The 13,774-nt window shown below is 47.1% G+C and overlaps 1 protein-coding gene across 1 annotated transcript in view; it reads left to right on the top strand.

The window, feature by feature from the left end:
- EFCAB8 (EF-hand calcium binding domain 8) overlaps positions 1–13,774 on the top strand; it is a 65,286-nt gene that overhangs the window by 37,497 nt on the left and 14,015 nt on the right. The window contains exons 17-21 of the mRNA XM_043602587.1: positions 47–251; positions 1,113–1,325; positions 2,451–2,585; positions 11,866–12,087; positions 12,650–12,787. Coding sequence (XP_043458522.1) covers positions 47–251; positions 1,113–1,325; positions 2,451–2,585; positions 11,866–12,087; positions 12,650–12,787 — 913 coding nt within the window. The remainder of the gene's footprint in view (positions 1–46; positions 252–1,112; positions 1,326–2,450; positions 2,586–11,865; positions 12,088–12,649; positions 12,788–13,774) is intronic.

Raw genomic sequence — 13,774 nt, 5'->3', positions numbered from 1 at the left:
ACTAAGGCCGAGCGCTCTGCCCTCCCGCCTCTGGCCCTGTGTACAGGCTCCACGAGACCAAGCCGATGCTTCGGTGCCACCACTGGCAGAACTTCCACAAGGAAGATGTCCTGAGCATGGCCAAGTACCAGAACCAGTTCCTCGGGACCTCCTCCTACAACGGGGACGTCCTCCTCTGGAACGCCAACCTGTTCAAGCCCATCCTCAATTTCAACGCCTCTAAGAGCCCCTTGCCTTTGCTGCCCCAGAAGGCATGGTCAACAGGGGGCACCCCCCACTCTCTCTCAGCGGTGGGCCAGAGTCAGCTGTAGGGCCCGGGGGGTAGGAAGGACCCCCAGGAAAGAGAAGGGATGGGATGACTTCTTTCAGAGGAGGTTGGGAGCTGGGTAAGTGGGTGCTAGTTTCTATAATTATCCTCATTTGACAGACAAGGAAAGTGAGGCACAGAGAGGTTAAGCATCTTGCCTGAGGTTGCACAGCCAAGAAGGGATAGGTCTGGACCCAGGTAGTCTGACTGCAGAGCCTGTGGACTGCTGGTCCTGTTCTGTCTAGTAGATGACTCTCTTCTTGAAGGCGGCTCACATCTTACCCATCACTGTTACGCATTACCACTCTGGGCTCACCGGGCTCATGGTAGGGACTTAGGAAACCCACACCATCTCAGAATTACCCTATCTTTGCAGATTAAAGCTACAAGGGGACTTTGGGGTCACCTCATCCAATAATTTTCCAAACATGCCATGGAGAAATTCTCTGAGGCTACTGCAGTGGCTCCTAAAGCAGTTCAGCTTTTTATCTATTTTACACTTTGGAGCTTCCCTTAAGATTAAAAAAACCCTCCAAAATGTTTGGAATCCACTGTCCATTTTACAGATGGGGAGACTGAGTCCCTCACGGGAGCAGTCTCCTGCCTGTGGGTACTCAGGGCGTTCACGGTTGGCCCAGGGACAGGGTTATAAGCTCTGGTTTGATGCCCCTAAGGGTACTCGGTTTCTAGGGAGCAAGCCCTGGGTGCCTGGAGGGCCCTGCGATGTTAGCATTAGGCCCAGGAAGCCCTGCATTTCCCTCTGGGACACTGCAGCGCCCCGAGGGCGGTTGTCTCCCTGGCACAGATCCAAGAAGTGAACGACTCCCCGGCAGAGGGTTTCAGGTCCAGCAGGACCTATGCGGAGCCCAAGAAGTGGGCACACAAAGCCCCCACACAGCCCCCGGACCCCAGGGCTAAGACTGCGGCCAACGCCCACCTACAGCGGAACGTGATGTCAGCTCCCCCAGTGATGAAACGCCCCAGAGACAGGGAGCCAGAGAGGCCCGTGCCCCCGCAGGTAGGAGCGGGAGCTGAACCAGGTGGCTTCGCTGTGTGTGTGTGTTTTCTTACATGGAGGCACTTTTTCCAGAGCCCCTTTAGGTCCCTCGGCTCCTTCTGAGCACTGCAGCCAGGCGGGCCACCTCCCTGGTTAGGTTCACTTCATCCCTCGCCCTCTGCTGTCTCCAGCCTGGGCACGGCCCCTTCCCAGAGCATGGCCAATACCGGACCCCAGCGTCTACAAGCTTGGGGGCAGGACCTGGAGGGAAGACAACCCAGGGAACCTAGAGTCACAGGCTCGATCCTGGGCTATTTTCTCAGTCCTCCAGCATGTGTAACCTGCAGAGATGAGCCACTGGAGCCCGCCAGCCTCCCCGCCCAAGCCTCATCTCCCTGGAGACCAAGCTCCAGAGGCCTGAAGCCTCAGCAGAGGCAGACTCAGCAGAGGCAGAGGAGACTGGGCCCTCCTCTCTGCTCCAGGATTCACCCTCCCAGGCTTGACTGATGCTCTCATTTTGGGGGAGTAAGGAGATAGAGCAGGGTGGTTTGGCCTCCGACTCTCAGTGGTGGATACGGTATCTCTCGTGTGGGTCTGGGGTCAGAATACTTCAGCGATTGAAGTCCGATTCCTGTTCCTGGGAACTGAGGCTTGAGAGAGAAGCTCCACCTTCGAGACAGGCTCCACGCGATGCCTGTCCGGCGTAAGCAGTGCAGACCTAGATCCCACGTGCAGACCAGATCCCGCTCTGCTGTAAGACGCACGCACTGTGCGTTCCTACAGGGACACTCGGACCACCTCTGGAGTGTCAGGGTTGCGCCACCGCACGCACACTTTCCAGAACCATGAGTATGCGCTCCCCAGTCCTCCCCTTTGGCCAGGGTATCTCTTCCAGGACAAGGAGAGGGTTTCCCCAAGGGCAGACTGAAGTCTCTGCCCCGACAGAGGAAGCTCCTGGTTACTCAAAATGGAGACTCCCCAGCATGGGTGTGTCTTTATTGCAAGATCCATTAGACACCTGGCTGTCCCTTTCACAGGTCGGTGTGTTTACTGACGGGGGGCTGGGGTGCTCGTTCTTTCAGCATCTGCCTCTGGTCTCCCCCCGCCGCCCCCATGATGACCTGGGAGGCCCATTTTGCTTTCCAGAAACCTGTCAGTGCTGAAAGCCCTAAGCCGTTTAGAATACCCTATGGCAGACAGTCAGTTCTCAGAGATGCTCAAAGGAGAGGAGGGGAGTTCCAGAAGAAGGTTCTGCTGCAATCCAATGCATCAGTGGAGAAGGTGGGCCACGCTCAGGCAGGGTCTGGGGTATGAGCTGGGGTTGGGAGGTGGGTGGGTCTGGGATCAATCAGGATGGGCTGGAAGGGGAGGGCCTATGAGCCTAAGGGGCCAACCTGGTTCTCCCCGGGACCTGGAGAGGCATGGTGGAGGTGAAGGTACCACTCAGGGCTCCGGCTTCAGGGCCACTGTGTCTGGGGGAGGCTCCTTGAGTGTATGCGTGGAGGAGGGTGCAGGGTCCCCCCCTGCCACCCCCCCCCCGCAGCCGGTTGGTGGGCTGGCCTGGGATGTAGGAGAAGCAGCCAGAAGCCACTGTTAAAATGTCCTCCCGTGCTCTGGGAGGGTGTTTCGTACAATATGTGAGTGGGGCTTGGGTCATCTTTGTTCTTCTCCCTTCCTCCTGCACCTTTCCCCCTTCTGACCCTGGACGCCCCTCACTGTGCCGTCACCACTAGATGAAGTGACCACTCAGGCCCCTTCTAGCTTTGATGTGCAAACATAAGGTAATTTGGAGGCTCTCCGGGTTTCCTAAGACCCTACCAGGGGCCCAGTGAAAACCCAAATCATAGTTGTGTTAAGGTGTGGCAGCACCGTCCCCTTCCCCAGCTCCAGGGCGCCAGGGACTTGGGAATAGGGGGGCAGTGCCGGCAGGGCTGGGTCCTGCGGTGGCGGAGTGGAGAGCTGCAAGCAGCTGGACAGTCTCTCCTCCACGTTGCAAATGTGCTTTCCCCTCTTTTAAAAAAGTGCCTTAGGGGCGCCTGGCTGGCTTAGAGCATGCGACTTGGGGTTCCGAGTTCGAGCCCCACGTTGGGTGTAGAGATTACTTTTTCAAAAACCTTTTTTTAAAAAACCTTTTAAAAGTAGCAATCCTAGCTGGTTAAAAAAAAAAAAAAAAAAAAAGAGGCAGCAGCCACACAGTACCCAATAGTAGCAGCCCTAGTCACCGCTCGAATTGGTAGATTGGTTTAGCCTTCCTCTTTTTTTTTCTTCTTCTTCAGTGTTAAATTTGTCTACATGCTCACATCCTTTTTATTTTTAGACCAGTGATGTAAAATTATAGCTATGTCCTGCCATTTGCTTTTTAAAAATTTAACTACATGCTATGGATACGTTTCTGTATCAGTAATTTAGATCCAGCTTATTCTTTTGTTAACTTATCTTTTTTTTTTTTTTTTTTTTTGGTAACAGTTGCATAGTGCCCCATAATTTGCATGTATCACAGACTCTTAAGCCAGCCTTCTCTTGATAGACATGTAGGTTGGTTCCAGTTTTTAACTTTGAGCAGCTCTGCACAGAAAATCCTTGTGCAGATGCCCCTATGCACTTGTGCGAGTGCATTGAAAGGGTGGATTCCTGGAATCAGGGTTGCTCAAAAGATCCCATCCCTTTCAGCCTCTGAGTCTGACCGAAGTAGATGACTCAAAGCCCAACCTTTGACTGTGACCTGGTCCCATCAGGGCCCAGACGGTTATTCATTGAGTGTTTTCCATGTGCCAGGCCCTGGGCAGGCAGCAGTGAATAACAACAGAAACGAAAACCTGTGCCCTCACGGAACTGACATTGTAGTGGGGTGAGACAGACGATTAACTAGCTAGTAAAATAAATGGTAGGTCACAGGGTGAGCAAGTGCAGCAGAGAACCCAGAAAACCAAGGCGAGGGTAGGGGGTGGCATGGGAGGTAGAGAGGGCATAGCTATTTACATAGGGGGATCAGGGAAGGCTTCACAGAGGAGGGGACATTTTCACAGAGCTTGAAGCCTGCTGTCATTTGGAAGGATGGTGACCCTGGCAGAGGGAGCAGCAGGCACAAAGGCCCTCACAGAAGAGCTTATTTGGAATGTTCAAGAAAGAGCGCTTCTCTCTAATTAGGAAGTGGTACATGTCCTTCACTTAAAATGAAAAATTCAAGCCTTATAGGGGTGTCTAAAGTAAAACAATGACTTACCTTCTTCCTCCGTCTCCAGGGGTAACTAGTGTTAAGGTGTGTTATAGCCTTGTGGACATTTTTCTGTGCATACGCAAGTATATACATGTACGAATGTGTATATGTACCTATAAATATTTTTTCACCAAATAGCATCAGATTATACATACACTACTCTGCCATTTGCTCTTTTTCACCCAACACCTCATGGCATCTCTCCCTGCCAGTGGTTGGGAGGCCACGGCCCCTCTCTTAGCAGCCGCGTGGTATTTTGGTGTAGGTGGTACCTATCCAGCCGGCCTGCTCTCGCTGGTAGAAGGTTAGATTGCTAGGTTTTGCCTTTATAGCTCACATTGCCATGGACATCTTTGTACACGAATTTGTTAGCTCTCTTGTCTATTTCCCAGGATTAGAAATGCACTCTTAGGAAGCTTTTGATACGTTGTGTTATACTCCAGCCTATTAGTAATATCAGAGTAGTTAATACTTATTGAGCTCTTAGTATCTGCTAGATGTGAGCTTCAACATTTACATGAATTATTTTTCTCTCTCTCAAACAGCCCTGGCGGGTATGTACTATTATTATTTCCATTTTGTGGATAAAGAGACTGGGGCTCAATGAGGTGAAGTGACCTGCCCAAGATTCTCACTGTCAGAAAACGGCTGAGCCAAGGCCTGATTCCAGATCTATTTGTTTGCAAAGTCTGCATCCTTGACTATTTGTATTGTTACTGTTGGCAATTCCTTGGCTTTTTGTAATCTGGCCTGGTGATCTGAGTGTAATAGGATTTGTATCATGAATCTTGACAGGATCTTTGGAGATTATATGCAAAGGACTGAATGTCTATTGGTGAAATTCCAGGTACTATGGCTGGTGTGTGTGTGGGGGGGCGGGGGGGCTGGCAGTCATGTCTAAGGCTGGCCTGCTTCTTCTTTTTTTAATATAATTTATTGTAAAATTGGCTAATATACAGAGTGTAAAGTGTGCTCTTGGTTTTTGGGGTAGATTCCCATGGTGTATCACTTACATACAACACCCAGTACTCATCCAACAAATGCCCTTCTGCTCAATACCCATCGCCCATTTTCCCCTGTCCCCTAACCCCCTTCAACCCTCAGTTTGTTCTCTGTATTTAAGAGGCTCTTATGGTTTGCCTCCCTCCCTCCCTCTCTGTCTGTAACTATTTTTTCCCCTTCCCTTCCCCCATGGTCTTCTGTTAAGTTTCTCAAGATCCACATATGAGTGAAAACATATGATATCTGTCTTTCTCTGACTGACTTAATTCACTTAGCATAATACCTTCCAGTTGCATCCATGTTGCTGCAAATGGCAGGATTTCATTCTTTCTCATTGTCAAGTAGTGTTCCATTGTACATATAAACCACATCTTCTTTATCCATTCGTCAGTTGATGGACATTTAGGCTCTTTCCATAATTTGGCTATTGTTGAAAGTACTGCTATTAACATTGGGGTACTGGGGCGCCTGGGTGGCGCAGTCAGTTAAGCGTCCGAATTCAGCCAGGTCACGATCTCGCGGTCTGTGAGTTCGAGCCCCGCGTCGGTCTCTGGGCTGATGGCTCAGAGCCTGGAGCCTGTTTCCGATTCTGTGTCTCCCTCTCTCTCTGCCCCTCCCCCGTTCATGCTCTGTCTCTCTCTGTCCCAAAAATAAATAAATGTTGAAAAAAAATTAAAAAAAAAACAATAAAAAAAAAACATTGGGGTACAAGTGTCCTTATGCATCAGAACTCCTGTATCCCTTGGGTAAATTCCTAGTAGTGCTATTCCTGGGCTGTAGGGTAGTTCTATTTTTAAGTTTTTGAGGAATCTCCACACTGTTTTCCAGAGCGGCTGCACCAGTTTGCATTCTCACGAACAGTGCAAGAGGCTTCCCATTTCTCCACGTCCTCGCCAGCATCTATTGTTTCCTGATGCTGACTCTCCTTCCTGGCTTCCAAATACTCTGTCTTCCACCCCCATTGTTTCCTAAGCAGCAAAGTCCTTTCCCTCTGGGTTACTGGGTGGTAGACCGTGGAACTTCTCAGGATGCTGTCCTGGAGAGGGTCCGGAGCTCCTAGGTCACCCTCAGTCCCAGCCTTTCCTTAGTGGATGAGAGAGAGGGTGGACTGGGACAAGGACTCCTGGGGGAGTCTTACCTGTCAGGTCTCCTTTGCCACTGTTTCTGTCTGGCCATGTCCGAAGACTGCGGGGTATGGCAGATAAGGGCACGTGGAAGGAGACAGGAAATAGATCCAGGCACAGCCGTGTCTCTTACCATCTGTGGATGAACCCCAGTCCTTGGCCCTTTCCTTAGTGGTAAAGGACCAGATAGGTGGGGAGTGGCAAATCCCTCTGAAAGACATGGGTAGCTTCAGCTTCTTCTGAAGGGGTCTCCGGGCAGACCTTTAGTCCCCCTGCACTTGAGAACTGTCTGAGACCACTGGGTGGAGTGAGACTGGAATGTCCAACCTCAGTCCGGAAGCTCTTTCCAAAGTGGGCAGGAGACTATCTTTGAGGCTTCAGGGGCCAGGTGCAGAGTGCAAAAGGCATAGTGTTGGTTACCTGCCTTCCGACCACACGGATCCCGCTCCATCCTGTCCAGGGTGGGGTATCCTACTGTGCCCCTCTTCACTGTGCCCACTCCTGATCACTGGCCGCACAGCCCCGACTGTGTGCTTTCGCAGGCCCACGGCCCTCTCTGAGCCTGCAAAGGTCCCTCCCCATCACGCACCTTCAGCCTGCCCATTCAAGCTGTCCCAGGGCTGGTGCAGAAAGGATTGGGAAGGAAGCTTCAGTTTTCCCCAGTTCAGAAATGGGAGATCTTTGTGGCACATCATTTTGGTGAATCCTGTGTAGCTATGAGGAGTCACATTTTAAGAGAATACTTGATCTAGAGTATGACAAAATTTACTTTAACAGTGATAATGACAATGATAAAAAAATTAAGTGTGCATCTTTGAGATTTTTAAAAAATGTTTGTTTATTTATTTATTGTATTTATTTATTTAGAGAGAGTGTGCACAAGCAGGGAAGGGGCAGAGAGAGAGAGGGAAACACAGAATCTGAAATAGGCCCCAGGCTCTGAGCTGTCAGAAGCTGTCAGCCGAGAGCCTGACACAGAGCTCAAACAAACTGTGAGATTGTGACCTGAGCCGAAGTCGGACACTTAACTGAGCCACCCAAGCACTCCAAGATTTATTTTTATATGCCTATATCTCGATCTATTGATAGATCTATCCCGCTATAGACACACACACACACACACACACACACACACACACACACAGAGGTATGGTGCAAGCGGGGGATGGGCAGAGAAAGAGGGAGACATAATCCCAAGCAGACTCCACATTGTCAGCGTAGAGCCCGATCTGGGGCTCGAACACACGAACCGCGAGATCATGACCTGAGCTGAAATCAAGAGTTGAACGCTTAACCGACTGAGCCAAACAGCGCCCCCTGGTTTTGTTTTTCTTAAACAAGACTGGGAGCATTTGAGACTGTAGTTCAGCTGTTGGATTTTTTTTTTTTTTTAATCTAACAATGTAGAGCGGACAACCTTTGCTGTCAATACATATAAATCCATCTACTTCATTCTTGTTAATGGCTTCATAGACAGGGCCAATCTATGCTTTTTTGAGCCTAAAACCTACACAATTTGGTTGGCACATTTATGGAAAATAACACAAAATTATGAATAAAAAATGAGATACAAAAGTGAAAATTTACTTAAAATGAGAAAGGAAATGACAATTTTTCTTTTTCTTTTTTTCTTTTTTTGAGAGGCCGCACTTTGAATACTTTTTATTTCCTTCTTTACCCTATGTCCTCCCTCCTCCAGTCTGGAAATACAGCAGCAGGGAGCTGTGATAAGATTTTTAAAATTTACTCTCAAGTTCATGAAACTCCGAAATATTTACATCATTTAGTCATTTATAGATTTGTGTATGTAAAGTCTTTCAGAGGAGATACTTAAAAAAATTTTTTTTAATGTTTATTTTTGAGACAGAGAGAGACAGAGCATGAATGGGGGAGGGGCAGAGAGAGAGGGAGACACAGAATCCGAAACAGGCTCCAAGCTCTGAGCGGTCAGCACAGAGCCCGACGCGGGGCTCGAACTCACGGACTGCGAGATCGTGACCTGAGCCGAAGTCAGATGCTCAACCGATTGAGCCACCCAGGCGCCCCAGGAGATACTTTTTTAAAAATTATTCCTAGAACTATTGTTATTATTATTATTATTATTATTATTATTATTTCTTTTTTAAAATTTTTTTTTCAACGTTTTTATTTATTTTTGGGACAGAGAGAGACAGAGCATGAACGGGGGAGGGGCAGAGAGAGAGGGAGACACAGAATCCGAAGCAGGCTCCAGGCTCTGAGCCATCAGCCCAGAGCCCGACGCGGGGCTCGAACTCACGGACCGCGAGATCGTGACCTGGCTGAAGTCGGACGCTTAACCGACTGCACCACCCAGGCGCCCCTATTATTTCTTGATATAGAGATCAATGTGGTTACATTTTATTTAGAAATTTTTCTTTCTTTCTTTCTTTGAATCTAAGTTAGTTAACATATATTATAATAATGATTTCAAGAATAGAATTTAGCAATTCATGGGGCACCTGGGTTGCTCAGTTGATTAAGAGTCCAACTTCGGCTCAGGTCATGATCTCACGGCTTGTGAGTTCGAGCTGCACATGGGGCTCTGTGCTGACAGCTCAGAGCCTGGAGCCTGCTTTAGATTCTGTGTCTCCCTCTGTTTCTGCCCCTCCCCCACTCGTGCTCTGTTTCTCTCTCTCTCTCAAAAATAAACATTAACAAAAAAACAAATACCTTAAAAAAATTTAGTGATTCGTCAACATCTGTTGTTGCCCGAGTTGTTAATGTTAGCCATTCTGACAGGTGTGAGGTGGTATCTCACTGGTTTTGATTTGTATTTCCCTGATGATGAGTGATGTTGAACATTTTTTTCATGTGTCTGTTAGCCATCTGGATGAGAAAGGACAATAAATTTTAAAACTTACAGCTGACAATTATAAGTCTCCACAAGTTGCTAATTCTTCCCAGGACCTTGGAAGGGCCTTGAACTTGACCTTGAACTTTGCCTTAAGCTTTATGAACTTCACTGGTAAATCTGCCCCTGGCTGCGGTATATTTCTTTGGATTCACCATAATTTATTTAATGAATGAATGCCCAGTTGATTAGACATTTAAGTTGTTCCTAGTTTTTTGCTATTATAAACAAAGGTGTGATTGAATCCTTATAGATTTATCTGTGCAGTTATGCTAGATTTTCCATAAGTATGATTGATGGCTCACCAAGTGAGCACAGTTTACATTTCAATGGACAAAGCCATTTTGCTCGCCAAGAAGACTTCCCTCCAACAGTGTGTGAGTCTGCCTTTGTTCTTACACTAAGCCAGGAATGGATATTAGCCTTTTCTTAATTCCTGCCAGTCTGGCGGGTGGAAATTAAAAAAAAAAAGTTCTTTTGATTATTCGTAATATTGAGCTTTCTATATGTTCGTTAGACATTTGTATTTCTTCCATGAATTAAACATCCACTTATATCCCTTGTCTATTCTTTTTGGCATTAATTTATTAGAGCTCCTTAGATGTGCTTTGGAAAGTGAATCCTTTGCTGTTGTGTACTGCAGATATTTTCACCTCATCTGTCTTTGCGATATCACACTGAGGTTTTAGTCTTTATCTAGCCATCTTTGTTATTTTCCTTTGTGACAAGAGAGAAAGGCATTGTTTATCCCAAGATCACAGAAAAATTTGTTATATTTTCTTCTAGACATTTATAATTATATATTTATTTAGTCATCTTCTTGTCCCATCTAAGTAGTTTTGTGTATGGTGTGATATATGAATCTAAAAATGTTTTTCTAAATTGATAGCCAGTTGTTCAAATGCCATTTATTGCATAGTTTATCTTTTCTCCACTGGCTTGAAATTCTATCATTCTTATATAATATTAGAGTCTTCTATAGTCTATTTCTGGGATCTCTCTTCTTCCATTGGTATTTTCGTCTATTCTTGCATGTATATTTAATAATTAAAAAATATAATGAAAGTCTTTACAGACGATGCATTAGGGGCGCCTGGGTGGCTCAGTCAGTTAAGGGTCCAACTTAGGCTCAGGTCATGATCGCACCGTCCGTGAGTTCAAGCCCCACGTCGGGCTCTGTGCTGACAGCTCAGAGGCTGGAGCCTGCTTCGGATTCTGTGTTTCCCTCTCCCTCTGCCTCTTCCCCACTCATGCTCTCTCTCTCTCTCTCTCTCTCTCAAAAAAAAAAATAAAATAAAAACATTAAAAAAAGAGACATTGCATTAAAATCTTCATGGTGACTATTTCTGGATATTGGCATTTTGTGAGTGATTTAAGTTTCTTCTCATTTGTGCCGTCCACGTTTTGTACTGCGTGCAAGTACACTTGTATAAAATGGGGGAAATGCTTGTCCTTTGTCTTTGGTTTAGGGACTCCTGGTTCTGTGACCCTGGCATTTGGGCCAACAGGAAGTAGATTAAGCATTTTGTTTTGGACATGTGTGACAATCAGGATATTTCAGAATTTTTGCTGTCGGTGACATGTTTTGGGGACACATAAGCCACCACACTGTAATTTCTGAGATAGCAGGAATGGATATTCCTGATATAGCAGGAATTCTGATATAGCCTCCAATTTCCCCCGTCTGGTGTGATTCACTCTACCGCCTGTGCTCTCTGCCTCACGTAGGATGGGGGCCAGGAGAGCAGCTCTCTTCTCATGCCAGCCATGCATGATAGCTGTCCGCCCCCATCACCCCTGCCTGGGCCACAGAGCGACATGTAAGGTGAAAGTGAGCAGAGGGGGGAATTTAACAAAAGGCATGATCACAACAAGACTTGAGCAAGAATTTGGTTAAGATGCTTTCTTGGCAGTTGGCTGGAAAATATGGCATCTTACCATAGACGTATATGAAGGAGAAAGAGTGTGTTCTTCAAATCGCTTTGAGTGGAGTTACAGGTCTTAGAAACTCTTCTTTGAGTCTTGGGGTGCATCAGATTTGTATGTCTTTATTCAACACATCTCCACTGATCGTGTAGCATGTGTCCGACACGACTGTAGTTGCTAAAGATAAAAGAATGAACAAAAAAGACACAATTCCTCCCCTCAAGGAGCTCATAGTGCAGCCAATATTCGTTACCAGCTACGTAGGAAGAGTGGTGGATCATCACCATCCTCACTGGGCATCTAGGAAATTGGGGGAGCAGGGGCGGGGTGACTTGCCTGAGCCCCTCAGCACCGTGTAACAGTGGCCAGGGTGAGTCCCGGCTCACAGCACTGCTGAGCTGGCCCACCTCTCTCGCACAGATCATCTTCCTGCAGACCAGGCCTCGCCTGCCACACATAGCCACCCTGCTGAGCAGCTGCGTGGATGGCCACATCTATGCCTGGTCCATCCATGGAGGTGGAGGTCTGCTCGGGAAGTTCCCTGTGGACTTCGAAGACAAGGGGGATGTGGTTGTGGGCGCCATGGCCACTGATGAAAAAGACTTGATCCTCGTCACAGGGGATTGTAAAGGATACATCAAGGTGAGGAGGAACTGGCTTGAGATTGAGGGGGCGGCGTCAGCCAAGCTCCGGCCACCTCTTCGCTAAATGTGGCGCTAGCCTAGTCTCTGCTCCCTCTGGGTACTGGTTTCATTTGTAAAACAGCGGGCAGTAAAAGTCCTCTTCTGCTCTGGTGTGCCCAGGAAATGAGTGAGGACGTAGTTCCAAAAGGCCCTCCAAGAAGCCTCTCCCGGTGGGTCCCCTATTCCATCGTTCTCTTCCTACAACTCCCTCACCCCCCCGCTATGCATCTCTCTATGAACAGGGGTCTCAGCAGCCAACTTCATAATTTATGGTGAGCCATGGGGCAAGAATGTCTTGTCCTTGGGCCAGTCACACCCTCTCTGCCTGCCGGCTAATAGGTCTGGCCTACAAGTTCCCTTGGACCCCTTCTGACCCGAGTGTCTGGGTATCTCAGAGGTGTGAGTGAGAACTGCCCCACTCACACCTCAGAGTGAAGACAAGTAGTTTGGGAGGGGCCCACAGCGTGAGTTGGTGTTGGTGTCAAGGGATGCTGGGCCACTAACCCACATTTTGTGCCTAGATCTGGGACATCAAAGATTATTGCACATTCAGTGACAAGTGTCCACTTCAACCCAATGGAACCAGCAAGTTCCAGTTCTTAATTCCTGAACGGGTCCAGATCAACCTTCCACACTACATCCCCTTGAAGGAGAAGGAGGTAGGAAGACTCTGGGGGAATCTGAACCCCACTAATGATCTGGGGCCATGGCTCTCTTCCTGAGATTCTGAGTCTTTCGTGTTTCTTGTTCAATGTTGTCTGGTTGATGTGGAAACATTTTTGTTAGCCAGAAGTCACCATTAACCAGTCAAACACAAGTATACACACCTGCATACACATGCACATGTACACACATACACACACACACACACACACACACCACTTCTATGGGCTTTAATCTTTGCAATGAAGGCCCTGGACTCATGAATTCGTTTTAAGATAATGAAAATGTTTATGTATTTTCTTGAGTAGGTAATATATTTACATAGTCCAAAATCACTTGATATTTCCCTAATGACTAATGAAGCTGAGAACCTTTTCCTTAGTTATCAAGAAAATGCAAATTAAAACCACAATGTGATACCACGACATACCTACCAGGATGACTAAAACTAAAAAGACAGGCAATACCAAATGTTGGCAAGGATGTAGATCAACTGGAATTTCCATTGCTGGCAGGAATGTAGATTGGTGTAATCACTTTGGGGAACTGTTTGGTAGTTTTCACTAGAACTGAATATGTGTCTACACTATGATCCAGCAATTCCACTGCTAGGTTTATATCCAAGAGAAGCCTGTGCTCTAAAAGATAATGAATAAGAACATTGATATAATTACCATTTTCAATAACTCCGCATTTGAAACAATCCAAATGCCCATCAGTGTAGACTGAAATATAAATTGTGCTATACACACCATATAGAATAATACCCAGCATTAGAAATGGATCGTTTGCAACTATTCATTACAAAATGGGTAATCATTTGAACAAAGTAGGTTAAAGAAGTCAGACATGAAAGAGTATATATTGTAAGTTTTATAGTTCGATCTATATAAAGTACGAAAACAGACAAAACAAACATATCCTGTTAGAAGTGATTATCTTTGTGTGGGCATGGATTGGTCGGAAGGAGCCATGAGGGGGAC

This window comes from Prionailurus bengalensis, chromosome A3, assembly GCF_016509475.1.
Source record: "Prionailurus bengalensis isolate Pbe53 chromosome A3, Fcat_Pben_1.1_paternal_pri, whole genome shotgun sequence".
Classification (NCBI taxonomy): domain Eukaryota; kingdom Metazoa; phylum Chordata; class Mammalia; order Carnivora; family Felidae; genus Prionailurus; species Prionailurus bengalensis.
Note: the sequence above shows the minus strand (reverse complement) of the source record. Positions and strands in the feature narration are given on the sequence as shown.